Genomic DNA, 20085 nt, shown 5'->3' with positions numbered 1-20085 from the left:
AGAGGTTTGCTAAGAACTGAGCCAGACCACTCTGCAATGAACTTGTGGTTGACTAGTCCCATTGTCCTTGAGGCTTCCGATCAGGCTTTTTCGCCTCAACTCTGAAACAGGAAGAAATACTGCATTCTCCAGACATGTGAGAAAATACAGAGAAAAAGAGGGGAGAAAAAACAAACTTCAGGAAGCAGACTATTTGGGCAAAGAACACTAAAAAACGCTAATTTAGATCCTTAAGAGAGGCAAGAGAAGACATTTTAGCCATGAAACAAGAAGAGAGTAGTATAAAAAAAGTAATATTCAAAGAGAAAAAAATGAGCTCTTGAAAATTAAAATAGAACATTGGAAGGTAAAGTCAATGAAATCTCCCAGAAAGTAGAGCAAAAAGACAACCTAAAAAATTGAGAGAATAGATGGGGGCAGAGGAATTGCCATTTTTTCCTAACAAATCTTGTGAAATCACTTGATTCTTTCAACCAGTGGTTCTGAACTAGGGAGCATTTTGAACCTCCCCACACCCCGAAGGAGCCACTTGGCAATCTCTGGAGACATTTTTTGCTGGCATAAGGGGGAGGGAGCCAATGGTGGCTGTTGCTGGCATCTAGGGCAGCGATTTTCAACCCACGTGCTACAGCCCAATGGTGTGCTGTGAGAATTTTTAAAACATGCAATACCTGACCATTTAGTCAGGGGTACTGACCTCTTTTTCCTTATGTTGTCAAATTTAAAAAAAAATGACAACAGCCAACATAATAGCCATCCCGTGTGAATGAATCAAAATTATACCCATTTTTATCAGATTGGCAAAGAATATTATATATTTTTTCGGCATGCTGCAGAATTTTGGTAATTAGTTTATGTGTGCCATGAGATGAAAAAGGTTGAAAATTGCTGATCTAGTGGATAGAGGTCAGGATGCTGCGAAATCTTCTAAATCTACTGGAGTGCAGAAGACAGCCCACTCACAACAAAGAGATATCCAGCCCGACATGTCACTACTGAGTGTGAGTATCCCTGCCTTGAAGTATGAGCATTTTTTAAAGTTAATAAAAATATAAATACATACAAACACATAAGAATACACAAAATAAGACAGACTAAAAATCAAGGCAAATTAAAAATAAAACTAGTTAGTGAAAAAAAAACCAAGGTGAAGATTCAGAAGACAAACTAGGAGTGTAAGTATTCCAAGAGAACTAAAGCGGCCCTCCACGAGTAAGGCAACACTTGACCACAATCTTCCAACAGAATAGAAACATCAACTCTTTGAGAAGGAAAACCTGGAAGCTTTCAGTGCCTCAACTTCAATACTCATGTAGATGAAAATGCAGCTTGGCAGAAAAAAATTAGCAAGTTACAAATAGTGATAAATTGCTCAGTGTGAGAGAAAAAAAGAAATAAATTCAAGGAACCAAAGGCCAAGAGAAAAAGTTAATATATTACCCACTATTTTATTGTTTTGTTTTTTTTTTAATGATTAATGTGCCATAGGGAGAGAGGGAAACCGACAAGCAGCTGAACTTGTTAGGTTTCCAATGTTCAAGGGTAAACGACCTCATTAACAAGCAGAGGGAAAGAGGATACAGAGATACTTCAATGCAGATGACATCTAGATTAACTTGAAAGTCTTTTCCAATTATCTAATTATATCAGTCCAATATTTTTTAAAGAGCCTAATGTTAAAGGACAGTGATCCAAAAATATGATGAGGGAAAGAATTACAGCTGGGAGGCAGCTCTCTTGGGAGAGGCAGGATGAAGGGAGAAAAGAGCAGTTTCTTTATTTTGCAGCCCTAAAACCCACATAAATTATCTCTGAAGTGCTTGCTTTATAATGTAAAACAAAAATATCCAGAATAAAACCAACTCCGATGATAAGAATGGAAGACCTACCTCAAGTATCAAGTTCAATCAGATTCTGTATTTTTCTCTTCCTGCTCGACCTGGTGTTCGGGTCAGCCCACCTGATCAGTGCTGGTCCCAATGAGACAAAGAACGCATCTGGAGACAATTACACTACGCTTGTCTCTCTTATAAAACAGCCGTCTCACACTAAGTCTAAGACATAGAAAGAGTCAGCAAACGCAAAAATCCATTCTGAAGCCCCTGGAACCCAAGGCCCCTGATGCCTGCAAAATGTAATGGAGACTTGTGTTCGGTCTGAGTGAGTCACAGCATTAGGCAACATCTGACCCCCTCCCAGGAATAATAAAGGCATATTCGGTTACATAATACACGGAAACTGGCTCTCAACGCTCAAGAGATACCCTCTCAAGCTCAGTAAAGAGAGGGTTTTCTGGGCACACAGCTCACTAAGGTACAACAGTTACAATGCTCTCACAGTGAAGACAAACTCCCAGAGGATGTTAGGTTGCACTAAAGCTGCCAGGGAGACTCGATTAAACTGACCATATTTTGGAAGCTTCATTAACCAATGTCGCCCCAATAAATTCTATTAAAAACGTATTTTGGACCACTAGAATTCCTTAAAAATAAAAACAACAACAACAGGAATTATAGTACCTTGGCAGCCAGAACAGATGAACTTGGTCACTAAAAGCAAACAGTCATTGCCTTCTTCCTGGCATTGAAGGATGAGCAACATATCCATTTCCTTACCCAAGTTTGCCTTAAAAATTTTGGCCTTTTCACACAACTACAACAAAATTACAATTAAAATATAGAACCACCACCATTCAGAACCAATAGAAATCAAGTTGAATGGAAGTCTGACAATCACAAAATTAAAGAACCCACATCCAATAAGACTGGTAAGAAGGGCACAGACGCCAAAAGGGCTAGTCCTACAATTACGTGTGGGGGATAAAAATTTGGGAGGGATGTCTCAGGAGCAAGCAGTCCCGGACCCACACTAGGCCCCCCAGCCCAGGGTTCCAATGCCAGGAAGATAAGTTCCCACAACTTCTGGCTGTGAGAACCAGCAGGGATTGGTTGGTGGAGAAACTGCTGGAGCACCAAGCAGTTCCTCTTAAAAGCCCACATGCAGACTTGTCTACTCAGACTCACTCCCTCTGAGCTCCGGCGCAGGAGTGGTGTCTAGAGGGACACCAGTGGTGTGCAGGGGGATGCTGAAGTGTCTGGCATCAAGGCAAGCAGAGGCCAGAGTCTCTTTTCTGGGCCCGTCCCACACAGAGCCAGCAGACTGGTTCCTTATCTAAGATTCCATCAATCTGATCTAACGCTGTTTGACTGGCCTTGGAGATTCCCACAGACTCCACCCCACCTAACTTCAGGGCCCACCCAAGCTGCTTTTCTGTGTGAATAAACAAGCAGCAGCTGGCCTCAGTAAGCACCAGGCCTGGAACTAGCAGCCTAGATTCACAATTTGGCTTCACCTGGGAATCTCCAAGCCCAGCACAAGTAACAGCCATCTCAGATTGCTTTACAGCTCAGGCAGGGTACCCTGGGCAAAACAGGTGGGGGCTGACCTTGGCCTGTACCTCCTGGGAAACCCCAGGGCCAGCACACCCAGTGGACAGCTACAGACCATGTCAGAGCACCACCACCCTGCCTCTGCACAACTGATCCTCCACAGAGGGTGGAGGTTTGTGGTACTGGTCACTGCCAGTCCTTACAGCTGACTGGCCTGGGTAAATTCCTCCCATTGATCTGCCTACAGCAATCAAGGTTCAATAAAAGAAGAAGTTGTACTCAGCCCACACAAGGGGCACCTCAAGTACCCAGCTTGGATGATAGGGGAGGCAGTGTCACTGGACCCTACTACATTCGGCCACACTACTGAGACATGGAGCTAAAGCAGCTCTACCTAATACATAGAAACACAGGAAGTCTGCCACAATGAGGAGACAAAGAAACATGTCCCAAATGAAAGGACAAATTGAAAATCCAGAAAAAGAGCTAAATGAAAGAGAGAAGACCAATTGGTTATAAGGATGCTCAAGGAGCTTACTGAGGACCTCAGCAGCATAAAAAAGACCTTGTGAGAAATGAAGGACACACTAATTGAAATAAAGAAAAATTTACAGTGAAACAACAGTAGAATGGACAAAGCTGAGAATCAAATCAGTGATTTGGAACATAAGGAAGCAAAAAACAACCAATCAGAACAAGAAGAAAAAAGAATCCCCCCCATGAGGATAGTATAAGCAGCCTGTGGGACAACTTTAATCAATCCAACATTAGCTTCATAAGGGTGCCAGAAAGGTAAGAGAAAGAGCAAGAAATTGGACATCTATTTGAAAAAATAATGAAAGAAAATTTTCCTAATTTGGTGAAGGAAATAGACATGTAAGTCCAGGAAGTACAGAGAGTCCCAAACAAGATGGGTGCAAAGAGGCACCAAGACACATCATGGTTAAAATGGCAAAGGCTAAAGATAAAGAGATCGGAGGGGGGTTGTAGGAGAATGGGTGAGAGGTGAGGGGATTAAGTATAAACAGGTAGTTACAGAATAGTCATGGGGGTGTAAAGTACAGTATAGGAAAGGGAGTAGCCAAAGAACTTACAGGCATGACCCATGGAAGTGAACAATGGTGGGGGGACTGCATGAGGGAGTGGGGGCTGGTTTGGGTGGAGGGGGGCAACAGAGGAAAAATCAGGACAACTGTAATAGCATAATCAATAAAATATAATAAAAAAACACACATTTTACAAGTGTGTTTGGGAACAAGTGACAACTCAAATGATTGGAAAAACATTGAAAAGGACTTCCCAAAGTAGCCGAGATTGTAAGCATTGAACAAACTTACCATCAGGCCTCTGGCTCCCTTGGGTCCAGCTTCTCCTGGACCACCGGGGTCCCCAATCTCACCCTAAGTAAGTTTGGAAAAATAAAATAAATAGTTATTAAAATCAGAGAGATACCTCAGTGTGTTTTTAAACTAATTCCAACATGGAGACATTTTCTTTTCTTTTTTAAATTCCAAATCAGAGTTATAAAACTCCTTTCCAATTTTTTTTACTGTTATTTTATTGCAATTGTCCCAATTTCCCCCCTTTGACCTCCCCTTCCCAGTCCACACCCTTCTCCCACGGTCAACCCCCTCTCCACTGGCCATGTCTGTGGGTCATTCAGGCATGTTCTTTGACTAGTTCCTTCCCCTTCTTTACACCACTGTCTGCCTCTTCTTCCTCTCTGGTCACTGTCAGTCTGTTCCATGTTCCCATGCCTGTGGTTCTATTTCATTTGTTAGTTTTTTTTTCCCCACTGGATTCCTCTTATAAGTGAGATCATATGGTATTTTGAAGACATTTCCATATACATTTGTATCTTTTAACAGTCTTCTTTGAGGTGTACCCCCAAACCCCACAATTTTGTAGCTGTTTTACTTCTGTTTCTCCAGTCAGAACACATACTCTTTGGGGACATGAATTGTCCTTATTTTGTCCCCTGATCCTGTCAGAGGAGTTGGCACTTATTGAGCTCAGTCAGTCCTTCTAGCAAAAGTGACATCATTGCTGACTTAGTATCTGAAGGTGATTCATAAACATATTGGGAAAAAGGGGCCAGGTGAGGTCAGGTAAGTTTGGTGTTCCTTACATTTCACTGTCCTTTGAACACATAAGAAAACAGATATGACAGAGGAGCAGCAGCACCTGTGCTTAGGAAAATAAGGATAATTTCTTCTTTTATCTATGAATTCAACAATTAAGAAATAAATTTATTTTATTTCTTTTTGTAAATATTTATTTATTTTTAGAGAAAGAGGAAGAGAGGGAGAAAGAGAGGGAGAGAAATACCAGTGTGTGGTTGACTCTCCTGTGGCCCCCACTGGGGACCTGGTCCACAACCCAGGCACATGCCCTGACCGGGAATCGAACCAGTGACCCTTTGGTTTTCAACCTGTGCTCAATGCACTGAGCTACATTAGCCAGGGCTAAATTTTTTTATTTTAAAAAAGCCTGCTGTCTCCCCTCCTTTCCCCCATAATGACTTTAGAAATTCATGTATAATGAACTGTCCTCCCACAGCCCCTTGGCACGGTTCATAACCTGAAGCGTCTCTGATTGATCTCTAGTTAGTATGAAGCACACAGTACCTTAGACCCACTTTCTCCAGGGAATCCTTCTTGTCCCTGTAATTGACAGTACAGAAAATTAATATGTGCATAGATCACCAAGGCAGGTTTATAGTCCCTGTAATTTTACCTACTGACTTATCTTGTTTTTAGTGCCTATGAACCAAGGAAGGACCAAAACAACTGAAAATGAAACTGTAAAACACCGTTTGAGGAACTGACTTCAACTTCTAAATTGAACTACTTACTGATTTCACCAAAATATCATGGCAAGCTAAGGTAAGTGGACAACTGCATGCTGCAGAGGAATTGCAAATCAGCTCTCCTTCTGCTGCAGGTGCAGCATGGGAAAGCTGGTCGTTTGGCCATACGTTTCTGAAACCGTCCTCTTCAAATGGATTTCAGTGGAGAAATTTGGGGAGCCTGGAGTCTAAACTTGGTCTGTCATTTTCCAGTTGTCTGCTTACTTTACTTTGGCCACAGACTATAGTTGAAGAAGTATGATAAGCCCCATTTGATGAAAAAATATTTGATTTAGAATAAAGTTTATTTTCTGATTAAGCAGAGTATCTCCTCAAACATATATAAAATACAAAAGAACAGAAAGACAAAAAGTCACTCATTCCCAGAATCTCATTACCCATTATCAATACTTTGTTGTATTTTCTTTTAGCTTTTTCAAGTGTATTTGAGCACAATTGGGATAAACGGTTTTTGCCTGATCCCATTCTGATATTTTACTTGACGTGTTACATAATGATGTCTTCACATAATTATACACTTCACATACATATACTATAAATAGTGATAATATTCCAATGCTGTAGGCTACTTAATATTTCCCTTTTGAGACATGAAGGTTGTTTTCAATTATTTTCTATTGTAAAGCACAGTTCATTGGAAATCTCTCATTCAAAGTTCCTTTTTTCCAAGGAACTTTCAGCCTTGTTTGTTTGTCTGTTCTCCCAGAAAGCCAGCCTCTTGCATCATCCCCAGTGGGATTTCACTTGGAATTACACTGATTCTTTATAATGTTTTACACTTTTCAGCATGAACTTGGCATGTCTTTTTAATCACTGAAGTTTCTCTTTCATATCTCAGTAATTCTTTTTCATAGGTCTCAACTGTTTTACATAAAGGATATTAACTTTATTGTTTTTATGGATGTTATTATGCTTTCTAGGTGGTCACTATCTATATATATAAATCACTGGTTTTGATAAACTTTTCTAGCTTACTTCCAGACACTTAAATATAAAACTATCCTTCTGATATAGTTAAAAGATTTGTAAAATTTACTACTTGGCCCAATGCATTTACAAAAGCTCTGCAGAACCTCTTACTAATGGCTAAGGCAAACATAATAAAACGAGAATACCTTTTGGACTGTAACCCTAAATATACACTTGAGCACAGGGTGGGAATACGTCAGGCCCTGGCTGCATGGCTCTACAAAGACCAGGACATTAGCTTTCAAGTTTCAGTTGTTGCCTGCATTGTAAACCACCAAATTGTTTTTTCCTTCTACCACATTCCCCATAGGATATCAGCAAATAAACTACCAAAATCTATCTCTATACAGTCCAAAACTGCCCTGCTCACTTTCTTTTCTCTCTTTAGTGTGTAAAAAAACAAAACAAAAACAAACACCCAAGCAACAAAAAAGTAATGGAAAATGTCCAGCTTGCTGCCGCCAATTCTTACCTTTGCTCCTTTACTCCCAACGCTACCATAACCTGGGTTGCCATCATCACCCTACAAACAAAGCAGTTAATTACAAATGCCCAGACTACAGACAAAGGCAGGCTTATTCACAAGAAAACAAAGCAGCCAGCTGTGAGGTGTGATTGAGAAATTAGGAAGCAGGATTCTCCTAAGGCAGGCCACTGACATTTGGTGACAGCGGCACTAAAGATATCCCTCAATGACACATACAGCATTATCCCTTAGTCTCACCTGTAGCATCTATAAAGTGGGAATAATAATTATACCTACTCTTGGCATTATTATGAGGAGTAAATGAGAAAATTTCAGGCATGCAGTAATTTCAATAAAAGGCAGTAGTGGTGTTGTGTCTTCCAGATAACATAGGTATTTTAATCCCTTAAAACTAATCCATTCTCACTTTGCCAGATAAAAATAAGACCTTCTGAATGCCTGGGCACTGGCTACCATTGGAGCCTTCTACAAGGCCTTAGTGAGATGTCCTGAGCCAGGAGGGGGGTGTGGCCTGGGTTTCTGATGACTGGGTTCTCATGGTTGGGTGCAGAGGAAGAACAGAGGAAAGGCTCTAGGAATACTAAAGTCAAGTTCCGTCCATTCTATCCTTTGGCTTCAAGAGCTCCTGGCCAGGATGTTCAGTACCTGGGAAGATGCCACCTTGGAAAAGCTGGCCAAGGAACTCAACCAAAATGAGGATAACATCTCAATTTCTAGAAAGTTCTCAGGCTGGATTAGGATGGTATCTTTAACCCCCTGTTCAGAGAGCCACACCTGATATCCTCTGAACGAAAAGATTGTGAGGGCAATGCTTTCGTCTCAAAGGAAAACGTAATGATGAAACACAAACCGGCAAGCCCCGGGGGCCAGGGAGGCCCATGGCTCCTTTTCCTCCCGGGTCTCCAGGTTCTCCCTGTTACACAGAACATCAAAATGGACACTTGTTAGGTTGTTTTTGTAAATAGAATTAAAAATGATGGCACAGAGACAATATTTTCAACTGCATCCATGTGTAGCCCACAGTGACACTGGGTTTGAGGCCAGGACTGAGAATTGTGCAACCAATACTGGAGGAGCTGCTGCTGCTGCTGGCTGCTGAGGTCTCCTCTACTGATAAATAAAGCTTCAACACGTCTGATGTATGTGTTCAGTGCAAGCTTCACCCTTGCCGCTCAGTGCCATGAACCGCACCCATGCAAGTGCCTTACCCCGAGTCAAAGAAGAAGCTCTGTACTGTTCCAGAAATTAACAGAACTATTTTCCATGATGATCCATGCCAATCATCTGGCTGCTGCAAAGACAGCAGACCTATTAATCTAGAAGTGCCCATCAATACAAGGACATAGCACAGCATCCCTGGCAATGACTTCTGATGGCTGGAACATCCATTGCGGGTTCTAAACTGATCTCAGGACTATGTTGAGGAAATTCCAGCTACTTGGGAAAGTTAGCACAGGATAACAAAGAAAGTTACCTCCTTTTCTTAAAAAACAAACAAGCAAATTTTTAAAGTTTTTGATTTACAGAAATGTGAAGACAGGACCTACCATTCTGATATGCTCCTACCGACCATTACATTAGTTATGTTGATAGGACACATTTCTCAAAATAAATGAATATTGATTCATTATTAGCAAAAGTCCATAGTTCGTTCAGATGTCCCAAGTTTTTACCAAATACCTTTTAAAATTTTTGTTCCAGGATCCCATGTCATGGCTACTTAAGCTCCTCTAGACTGATAGTGTATCAACTCTACCTTGTTTTTGATGATGCACACAGATTTGAGGAGTACTGGTCAGATATTTTGTAGAATGCCCTTCGGTTTGGGTTTCTATGATGTTTTTCCTCATAATTATGTTGACTTCTATGGGTTTGGGGGATAAAGACCACAGAAGTAAAGTGCCATTCTTATCACATCATGTCAAGGGTATATCCCATTGATGTGGCTCTCACTACTGATGCTAATCGTAATCATCTGAGGCAGAGTTGGGCAAGTTTTCCCATTGTCTGGTTATGCCCCCTGCCTTTCCCATCATGCAGCCTTGGGAAGAAACAGTGTGGGAGGGGTTAACTCATTTTAGGGATAGAAAGGCAGCAGAGTACATGTGAGAAGTGCACACGGACACATGTCCACCAGCACTGAGCTCTGGGCGATACCAAAGAGGGCTCCGTGGAAGGGAGCAGACCATCTGCCCCGAGGCCTCTTTCTGGGCAGTGGCTCTGAAAGTGTGCATCAGCTGATGCTCTTGACCCTTCCTCCTTGAACACTTCTTCTCAGCATCCAGTATGTTTTTTGGTTTCTTCCCCTCCTTTCTGGTGAGTCATTGTGTGTCTTCTCTTCCCCTTCTTACAAACAGATGTTTCCCCAGAGTCTGAATGACTCTGAAATCTGCATCTCCACCTGGTCGTAAACCTTTTCTTCTGTCCCCCAAACCACAGGAGCTTCTTCACTCCTGTACCCGCTCTCCCTCATGACTTTCTAACTTCTGCGATGGTGTTACCACTCATGATGGAAGCCTGTGCGTCCCTGACCAGCCATCTCCCCTCCTGATTCAGTTTCCTCCTGGAAGAGTCCCCCCTCCCCGAAACTCCGCCACCCCCGTTAAGTCACCCAGTCATTGTTGGGTCCGGTAACTGTGAGCATATACCAACTGGTCTCCTGGCTTCCTGTCTCAGCCTTCAAAATATTTCTGCACTGAGCTGCCTATTTAAAAATCTTCCAAAGTCTGGCTGTGTTCATACACTTCAATAAAAAATCATAAATAGCTGTACTGGCTACTTAATAAAGTCAGTCACCACAGACATTCTTATTCTTTACAAGCCATGGTTCAACCCAACTTCCCGTTTGCAGGATTTTCCAGCCCTGGACTCTCCTTCCCCTTATTTCTTCTCTGCGAACTTTCCCATGCTCCCTCTCTGCCTGCCAAAGTCCTGTTTATCTTCTAAGGCCCATTCAGAGTCTATAGCCTCTGGGATGCCTCCTTCCCCAGTCCAGAATACTGCTATTAGCGCTATGTTAACCCCCCACTTCAGTTCCCTATTCCTGACTCTATGATGCAGATTATTGTCCTGAAAATATTCTAAATTCTGTGGAGTTGACTCCATGTCATATTTGTCACTATACAACCCAGAAACTCTTCCAGGAAACACATATTTACCAAGCACTTATTAGGTAGGGTTCTCAGCACTAAGGATGCATCGGTGAGCAAAACAGGCAAAGATCTCTGCTCTCCTGGAGCTGACTTTCTAGTCTAGCTGAGTGCCAGTCCAGGGCTTTTGTCTTAAAAGGTGTTCAGCAAACATTTATATGAATGGAGAAAAAAATAACGGAGGAAAAAAAGGTTTGTATGTATGGAGAAGAGAAGAAGGGAGGAAAAAAGGGAAGGAGGGGCAGGTGGTAGGAGGGAAGGAGTAAGGAGGGAGGGAGGAGAGAGCATGACCCCAGAAGAGGCCCCTCCCCTGAGGGCCCATAGCTCAGATAGGGAGTAGCCCCTGGTGAGATTCTGTGAACTGGAATCCCTGATCTCATCCTGGTCCACACCCATGTACTCACTCACTTATTGCTGGCTCTCTAAGAATCAAGCCAGGGTATAGGGGCAATGGGATACATTCTCCTCTCTGTTGAAAGGGCTCTGACTAATACAACCAGACACATTTCCCTTGAGGAAAAAACCTTAACTTTGGTGGGTACAAAGAATGTGACCTACTTTATTTCCTTGGCTTCCCAGATGGCCTTGACTCCCTGCCTTTCCTTCTGGTCCTGGAGGCCCCTGAAACAAAACGAGAATTGCAAATACAGCAGAACATAAAGCAACTTTCCTTGAAACCATTTGTGTCTCTTCTAAGAGGAAAATGAACCCCAGATGCAAAAAGACATGTGGCTTCATTGATTCCTGCTTTGGAAAAAAGTATCCCAGCAGTGAAATGAAGACTAGTAAATAAAGGAAAATTAATAAAGTAATTCATGCCAGATGTTGCCTAAATGAGTGTGAGTCTTCTCTTCCAAAGAGATGTTAGGTTCTGCTTTGCTGTTAGAGCAGATGTTGCTAGAATGTCAAACATGTACAGTGGGTATTCCAGATGACATTTGCCTGGAACTATATTCTTCTTGGTTCCTTGCTTTGGTAGAAAACACAGTGTGAGTGTGTGTGTGTGTGTGTGTGGATTTTAAGGTAAACATCTTTATTTGCAAATACAAGAGGGGGGGATCCAAAAACCCCAGAATTTATTTTTAAAATGTTGTGTGTTTATTCTTACATGTTTAAACTCCAGTCACCTTCAAAGTACTCTTTGTTTGATGTAATACACCTATCAAGGCTTTTTTCCACTGCTCAAAACAGTTTTTGAACTTGTCAATTTTGATGCCTTTTAGTGTTTTTGCTGTCTTTGTTTCACTTCTTCCACATCAACAAAACATTTTCCTTTGAAAACTTTTTTCATCCAGGGAAACAAACAAACAAAAAGTCATTTGGGGCGAGACCAGGGGAATAGGGAGGGTGGCATATGAGGATTAGGCTGTTTTTGGTCAGAAATTGCTAGACACCCAGTGTGGAGTGGACAGGTGCATTTGTAAATCACCCATCATTAAGTGGGCAAATGCGATGAAAAAGTCTTCAAAAAAAAGTTCACTGAAGCTGAATGCAGCCTCTCACAACAATGTCAGCTGGTGCACTGATACAGATGGGTTCCTAGAATTCTCACCTAGTGGGGGAAGCCTGTACCACAAGGCACCTGCCCTCCAGAAGATAATTCTGTTTTTTTTTTCTGTGTTCCCCCTTTTTATATTATTTGCACAATAGAAAGATCAAGAAACTTTACTGGAAATAATTTACAATAACAAGATATATTTGGGTAGTACAATATTCTGAAATAGGTTTCTCTTTCCCACCAATATTTAAATGAATTTTCATTTACCAGTGGGGAAAATACTGTAAAATTCTTAGAATAAACCTAAGAAAAAAGATAAAAGACCTACATAAAGAAAGCTTTAAGATCTTATTGAAGAACATAACAAAACTTAAAAAGATGGATAAATGTACTACACATCTATATGGAAAATCTATCTGATACAATAGAAGTCTCTCCAACATTCTAAAAGAATGTTTTATTGGAATAGTTTTAAAACCCCAGTTCAGAGACAGCTTAAATGCCTTCTTATGTTATTGACATTTGAGATTAGAGTTTTCCTTTGGGTTATCAAAACACATGGCAACAAAAATGTCCCTTGGTTAGATTGTTTATAAATACTTGTAAATAATCCCAGCATCAGTGAACTGAAATCATTTTTATAACTTTTTTACCATGGTTACTATAATTTAAAAATAAACCAAATCTGTGTAATAAGCATGGTACTTAGCAGATTGTGTTCAGAAGAAAAAATTATGACATTAATCTTTCATCTTCAAAAAAATTAAAACTGTAGTAACTTGAGCATAAAAACATTTTTTAATATGAAAGACTGTTGAACGAATTGGTTACTAAGAAAGATAATGTGCCATTTCCACATCTTTTCCCCTTTCTTCTTCATCTTAAAAAAAAATCTCACTTTTGTCTCTCTCCATAGCTCGCAATCTGTGTCCTTCTTCTACGTCCACCGCCGCACAGGGCTCCCACGACCTGTGTGTTCTTCCCAGTCGACTTTTTTGTTCTGACCTTATTTGAGTTTAATCATGTATTTTTGGGGATTTTTCCACTGACTCTGCAACATCAAGTTACCATGGTCTTCCGGGTCCTTCTCTCGTCTCTTCTCAGGAAACTCTGAAGACGCTTCTTCTTCTGTTTGCCTCTTAATCTCCATGTGCCCCAGGGACCCATCCTCTGACCTTATTTTCTCACTTCATGCCCTCTTGCTGAGTGGCAGCCCCACAGATCCACAAACCACTTCCACACAATGACTGCTAGACAGGCAGATCTGCAGTCCAAACCAGACCCCCACACTAAAATGCCTCGTGGCTATCCCATAGGAAGTGATTACCAAAGACAATCATATTGACCATAAGTTATGCTTAATCTCATGGTTTGTTTGTTTTTTTCATTAAGAAATGGTGCCACTTTTACTCCCCCTGAAAACCCAAGCCTGAAACCCAAGAATCATCCAGACCCTTCCCTCTTGCTCATCTTTCCAAACAAATCAGCTATTAGCTACAACTCATACAGATTGTATCCCCTTCTCCATAGCCATCTCTCTTCCATTCCCATTGCCTTCTGGCCTTCCTTGTATTCTCCTGACTTCCTGGCTTCCCTTGCTGTGGCCTGGCTTCTCTCTAACTCATTTTCCATTCCTTTCTGCTTTTGATTTAAAATGTCAGGCGGCTGCTGCTGTCACTTGGCCTGAAATTTTGAATTTTGAAAAGCTTTCAGAATAAAGTTTTAGTACTTTCTTAATATGTAAAATCCCTCAAACTGCTGGCATTGCCTGCCTCCATAGTCAACTGTGACTACTTCAATCATTCTTTGGTCATCAAACACCTGAGTCCCAAACACTTCTTGTGCCTTACACACCCACACTTGTGCAAGTTGCTTAGGGCCATTTTTCCATCTAGGGAAGAAGAAGAATCTCCCAATACTGAAAATCTTCCTCTTGGCATCACTGTCTCAAGAAGAATCCCAGAACCCCCCTAGCTGTGCTGGATCTCTCAACCGTCCCAAAGATTCTTCTACTCTGTATGTAACTGGTCACCATCTCTCTCATCCACTAGGGAATAGCCTGTACACTCCTTAAAGGCAAAGACATATACTATTGACTTCATATCTCCAGAACCTATGCAAAGTACCTGGAACCCATCAATTCACCCACCTTTTCATTGATTCATCCAACCACCTATCCAGGAATGGTTCCCAGGAGAGGTAAAATCATGTGTTTGATTTGTTGGTTTTCCATATGAAATTTTCAGGTAGATCACAGACTGAAGAAGTAGAGAGACTCTAAGTGCTCTTGACACTCAGGGACAAACTGGAAGTCTTGCCTAGGAGCCCACATTCTGTGCTTCCTTCAGACATCATAAGCACTGCGAGGCGAAGAATATTTCTGGGAGATTACTTCATGTGTAGGCACCTCAAGCGCACATGAGCACGGTGAGAGATTAGCCTGTTTGAAAGCCTGCCGAAGTAAAGGGTTTCCCGGATGGATGGAAGGATGCAGACAGGACCTTTTCCTGAGAACATCAGAAAGCCTGATTCTGTTTCCTGTGGCGCACCATACAAAGTACCACACTGGGGGTTCTGACTGGTTGAATGGAGCACGAGCTTTCGGGAGTTGTTACCCAGATAAATCACCTACACAAATACCGCTGGTTATATAAGGGACCATATTTCTAAAGGAAATAAGAAAAACTCTCTGCCACCCTAAGACATCAAAGAGTCAACAGGCTGCCTTGATCAGAGATCAAGAGTAGCTCTGAGTGAAAATAGCAGCTCAGGGAATTTAAAGAGGAAGGGCATTCGCTAGAGGTCAAATCTTCTCTGGCTTTGTCATGGTGTCCTTTTATTGGACGTTAATTTTGTGTAAGGCACTGTGCTGAGAGGTATATATTTATATGTGGCTTCTTCAGTCCTTACACAATACAGTGAGATACAGAGTATTAAGACCATTTCACCAATCAGAAACAGATTCTCAAAGTGTTTAACCCCAAATCAGTTAATAGGAGGATGAGGTAAGAACCTAGCCTGATTCTGATCCTCACGACTGAACCCCCAGCTCCCCCATTTCTTATGCTGGGGCCCGAGTCTTGGGCAGGACTCCCAAACTCTTGCCATCCATGCTCCAGTTAAGACTGGAGTTTTAAAAATGTGAATCCCCCAACTTCATGCAGGAGGCTGGGGCCAGATCTAACCTCCAATAAGGTGACTTGAGCTGGGGGTCGTTGGTTCATGTCGAGTCCTTGACAGTCACAGCTGCTTTAGTGTTAAGTGAGGATAGAAGAAAGAGGCTTAGAATTTTTTTTTTAAATTGTCCTTAGGTAGCACCGTATCAGAAGGGATTGCACCAGGAGTTTGGGATTAATGGCTGGGGCATTGCCAAGGACACCTCCCTTTTGGGTGGAATACACCAGGGCAGGGGCGAGAGGTGCATATTCTTTTCATCTTTAAAAGGAATCCTGTTAGTAATTACATTCATGGAGGTAAAACATTAGCTACACTGACAACCAGCAAATATCAGGTTGTGATATAAAACCTGATAAGCAAATATCAAACAACCCAAGGAGATTAAATGCTCAGCTTCTGTAAATCCGAGGAGAAAAAAAATCAAGAAGCCAGCAAGGGGTGAGCTCATGCAAGAACCAACCTCCAGGACACCTGAGAAGATGTTGATCTTGACAGTGCTAATCCATCCTACCTTCCACCCACATGGAACCATGTGTGGCTCCCTGAATTCACCTTAATGTCTCTTTTTATATAATCTGATGCCTTTCCTTGCATGCCTGCCTCTCTCCCCTTGGTCACCTACAGAAAGCCTCCTTACCCCGAAAAAGCTAAGCCACTCTTCCCCTCCTATAGCTCCATCCTTCTTCCACTATTCTACCTTGGGTATAATTCTATTTTCTTTCTGGCTGGAAGCTTTATTGTTTCAAAAATAAGCATCCTATGTAACATGAGATGGTTAGAATAGTTATTTCTGGATTAGTGACATAAATGCTTGTTAGAAACACCATCATCTCCATAATCATATGCACTTATTTCATTCATTAAGAACTTCCCATAATAACTCTTGTTATCAAAAATCTTACAAATGTCCCATGAGAGTTAAGCAAGGGTCTATGGAGGAGAGAAGGAAAATCCTGCCAAGGTATAATTCTACTTTAACATTTAGCACACCACCTCTCAACTCTGTCTGCATGGGTCTCCTTGATGAGCCCAGCAGCACTTGCAGCGAGGCTCTGTGTCTGACTCATCCTTTTGTCCTGCTGCAGGGCCTGACAGCAGGAAACACTCAGTAAATGTCTATAAATGGGTAAAGGGAATGACTGAGGCATCATCTAACTCATGAAATCTGGTGATTGCAATACGAGTCACATGTTGTTATGTTGTTATTATTATGGCTTTCCCTGGATTGGCTAGGAGCGTGCTTTGGGTAAAAAAATGCCCCTGTTATTGATGCAATATAATAGTAATAAACATTTATACAGTGCTTACTATAAGGCAGGCACTGTTCTAAGCACCTACATATATTAAACCATTTCATTTCCACGAAAATTTGATGAGGTAGCTACTATTGCTATTCTTATTTCACAGCAGAGAAAATTGAGGCAGAGAGAGGCTAAATTAATTCCTGAAGGTCACACAGTTTTGAAGGCACAAGGCTGGCAGTCACCCCAGGAAGCCTAGCTTCATACTCTCTGCCCTTGACCCCTATGCTATTTTGTGTAAAGATGAAATCGTACTTTGTATCCCAAATTTGCCCTGAATAACTTCAACCTTCCTTGATATTGCATATGACACCAGTGAGTGTTTCACAAAACCCCCTATGGATTGAAAGAATAATTCCAGCTCTAATTGGAATTAGCATTTTGTGTCTGAGTTTTCCATTCCTTTTCTATTTATTTTTATTTTATTTTTTAAAGAAAACTAAAAATGAATCTGCCTTTTGACCCAGCAATTCCACTGCTAGGAATTGCCAATGCAAAAGAACCTATGCAACCCAATGTTCATAGCAGCACAATTTACAATAGCCAAGTGTTGGAAGCAACTGAGGCACCCATCAGTAAATGAATGGATCAAAAAACTGTGGTACATTTACACAATGGAATTCTATGCAGCAGAAAGAAAGAAGGAGCTTCTACCCTTTGAGGCAGTATGGGTGGAACTGGAAAGCATTATGCTAAGTGAAATAATCCATTCCTTTTCTAGGCCCCGGTTACATGACTGTAGGGCCTTCTGGTAAACCAAACAAGAAAAGGAACAAAGGAAGGTATAAAGAATATGCTGTGACTTTCGAAGTACTTTCTTCTTTTCCATTGTGCCATGGACTGTATTTCTCTTATATCATAACCAATTACTAGGCTGGGTTACTATGTTTGATTTATGCAGAATGCTCCAACACCCCATAAATTAACAAGCCTTCAGAACACTGTCAACAGACATCACATCCCTTTTTCTAAATGTATATCTTAAGAACAACTTTCCAGCCTGCAATTAGAAAACACTCATATGATTCCGCCTGAGTGGCTGGCCTTCTGCTCTCGGGAATACGAAGCCTATTATGAGTGGATTTAGAGCCAGTAAAGAATAACACCCTCTTGTCTACCTGATTGTGTTTGTCTCCGTGGTTTTCCTTTGGAAACAACAATTTTGAGGTCTCATTCATCACGCCCTGAACATCGAAAATTCTACACATCTTTGAAATGGTACTTTCATTGCATTGACACTGGTCTTTAAAAGCAAGCAAGCAAAGAAAGAAAGCCATGCTTTCCAGCCGGATCAATGGAAGAGCTAAACCACAGCGTAGTGGTGCCTTTTGACTACCTTTGGCAATGCCATGGGGTTGAATGATTTATGACTCTGACCGATCTTGCCAAGGCAAGATTAAAGGGCACTCACTCAGAAGTTTGCTACAGGGCACATGGAATCATTTATTGGCGTTAACAGCCAGTTGGATACAATTTTGGATTCTAGAGCAAGGGAATTACTAAACTCTTTGAATTTCAACCCATCTACATCTCAATATTTTATATAAACAGATGAGATAATCACCAGATATATCTTTCCCTTGGCATTAACTTTTTTCAAAAAAATCTCAATTTGTGATGCCAGCAAGCTTTTAATGATTCAAAGATGTGAATGTAAAATAGTTACTTTTCATAAATTGAATCCTACCATGAAATTTTAAGTTTTTCATGCTTTTTGAAGGTATACATTCATCAAAAAAAACCCACAAACAACAACAAACAAACAGGAAAAATATCCCCATGAGCAGTAATTAATATGCTTTAAAATATTGTGTTATGAGATATAAGTTTATGCAAATAGCCTCTAACTTGATGATCACACCCATGTGTGCCGGACCGCTGCCCAGTGTAATTAATAGACACAAAGTAGTTGATTCCCTTTATCCTCCTGTTAGCCCAGAGCCCAAGTCCCAGCTATTCCCATTCATTCATTTACTAGTGGATTCATTACGGAGCTATACATTGAGCTCCCCCCTGTAGCAGCACTGTTGCTCTGGGCTCCGGAATAATAAGCAAGACAAAGCCTGGCCCTCACCAAATTTACAATCTAGAAGAAGGGACAAAAACAGTGAAACAAATATGTACTATGATAGCAGGTAGGCAAGGGCCAAATCATGTAGGACCTGGCTACTCAAAGTGTGGTGGGGGCCAGCAACATCAACATGCCCTGGGGGTGTGCTGAAAGTGTAGAATCTCAAGCCCACTGCAAACCTGCTGAATTGGGTTCTGCATTTGAGCAAGTTCTGTAGTGGTTCTGACAGACTTTGAAGTTTGAGAGTGTTGACATGGGTCATTCCCACCATTGCTGTTGCGCGTGTGTGTGTTAGGCTCACCTGGGGAGAATTAAAGTTACCGAGACCCTGGCCACACCTCCAGAGATTCTGATGTCAGTGGTGTGGGGAAGGTCCCAGTGGGTGGAGTGTTTTACACTCTGTCCAGAAGAGTCTCAGGTGTAGCTAGACTGTGTTTGTTGTAGGTTGTATTTGTGGTTCACAGGAAGCTCCTGAGGAGTGAGTGAGGGGGAGTGACATGATCTGATTTACATAGAGGAGGAATCCTTAACCTCACAATAGAAGCTAAGCTGCTGAGGCAAAGGGCTAGAAACCAGCTCTGTGTCAGACAGAATGACAGCCTGCTTAGTAAGGTAGGGGCCAGGACGGGGTGTTGCCACATCAGGCAATGAAGTCAAACCCCGTACACGTTTGCTAGTTCACAGATGATAAATAAACCACAAAGGCATCTAAGTGAAAGCCAAGATCAAAGCCAGATGCAGTCACTTTGTCTCAGTACATACCTGGGGACCTCTACTTCCCAGACCTCCTTTTTCTCCTTTCGCACCAGCCTCTCCTCTTGGGCCCTAGGTACAGGGAATGAAAGCATTATTTTCTCCCTAAAACAGAATACTTGGATATTAGCTTGGATATTAAAATGGAAATGCTACGTCAGTGACATAGCCAGAAACTGGAACGAGAAGTCCACGCATGTCTTTGGTTCTGCCTTGACCTGTCGAGCTCTCCTTCTGTGTGGGGAGATGGGCGTCCGATCCCACGTCTGGGAGGCTGGGCATTTGCATTCACAGTGAAGAAATACCGAGCAGGGGACATGTTTAGTACTGCTTTCTAATGATCTTAAGCATCTTTAGACTCCAATTCATATATTATGTGAAAAGAAAATAATCCTAAAATAGAAAATAGTCCTTAATTATAT

The 20085-nt window shown here is 41.6% G+C and overlaps 1 protein-coding gene across 2 annotated transcripts in view; it reads right to left on the bottom strand.

Moving 5' to 3' along the window:
• Positions 1–20085, bottom strand: part of COL6A6 (collagen type VI alpha 6 chain) — a 143837-nt gene that overhangs the window by 33975 nt on the left and 89777 nt on the right. For both annotated transcript variants that reach the window (XR_006787811.1, XM_045857311.1), the window contains exons 24-29: positions 19673–19735; positions 11422–11484; positions 8565–8627; positions 7700–7750; positions 6017–6052; positions 4727–4789 (exon numbers count right to left, since the gene is read on the bottom strand). Coding sequence is in view for 1 of the 2 variants with exons in the window: in XM_045857311.1 (XP_045713267.1) it covers positions 4727–4789; positions 6017–6052; positions 7700–7750; positions 8565–8627; positions 11422–11484; positions 19673–19735 (339 nt within the window). In the remaining variant the exon portion in view is untranslated. The remainder of the gene's footprint in view (positions 1–4726; positions 4790–6016; positions 6053–7699; positions 7751–8564; positions 8628–11421; positions 11485–19672; positions 19736–20085) is intronic.

This window comes from Phyllostomus hastatus, unplaced genomic scaffold, assembly GCF_019186645.2.
Source record: "Phyllostomus hastatus isolate PE091 unplaced genomic scaffold, TTU_PhHast_1.1 phas_scaffold_129, whole genome shotgun sequence".
Classification (NCBI taxonomy): Eukaryota; Metazoa; Chordata; class Mammalia; order Chiroptera; family Phyllostomidae; genus Phyllostomus; species Phyllostomus hastatus.
This window is presented reverse-complemented; position numbering and strand designations above follow the sequence as displayed.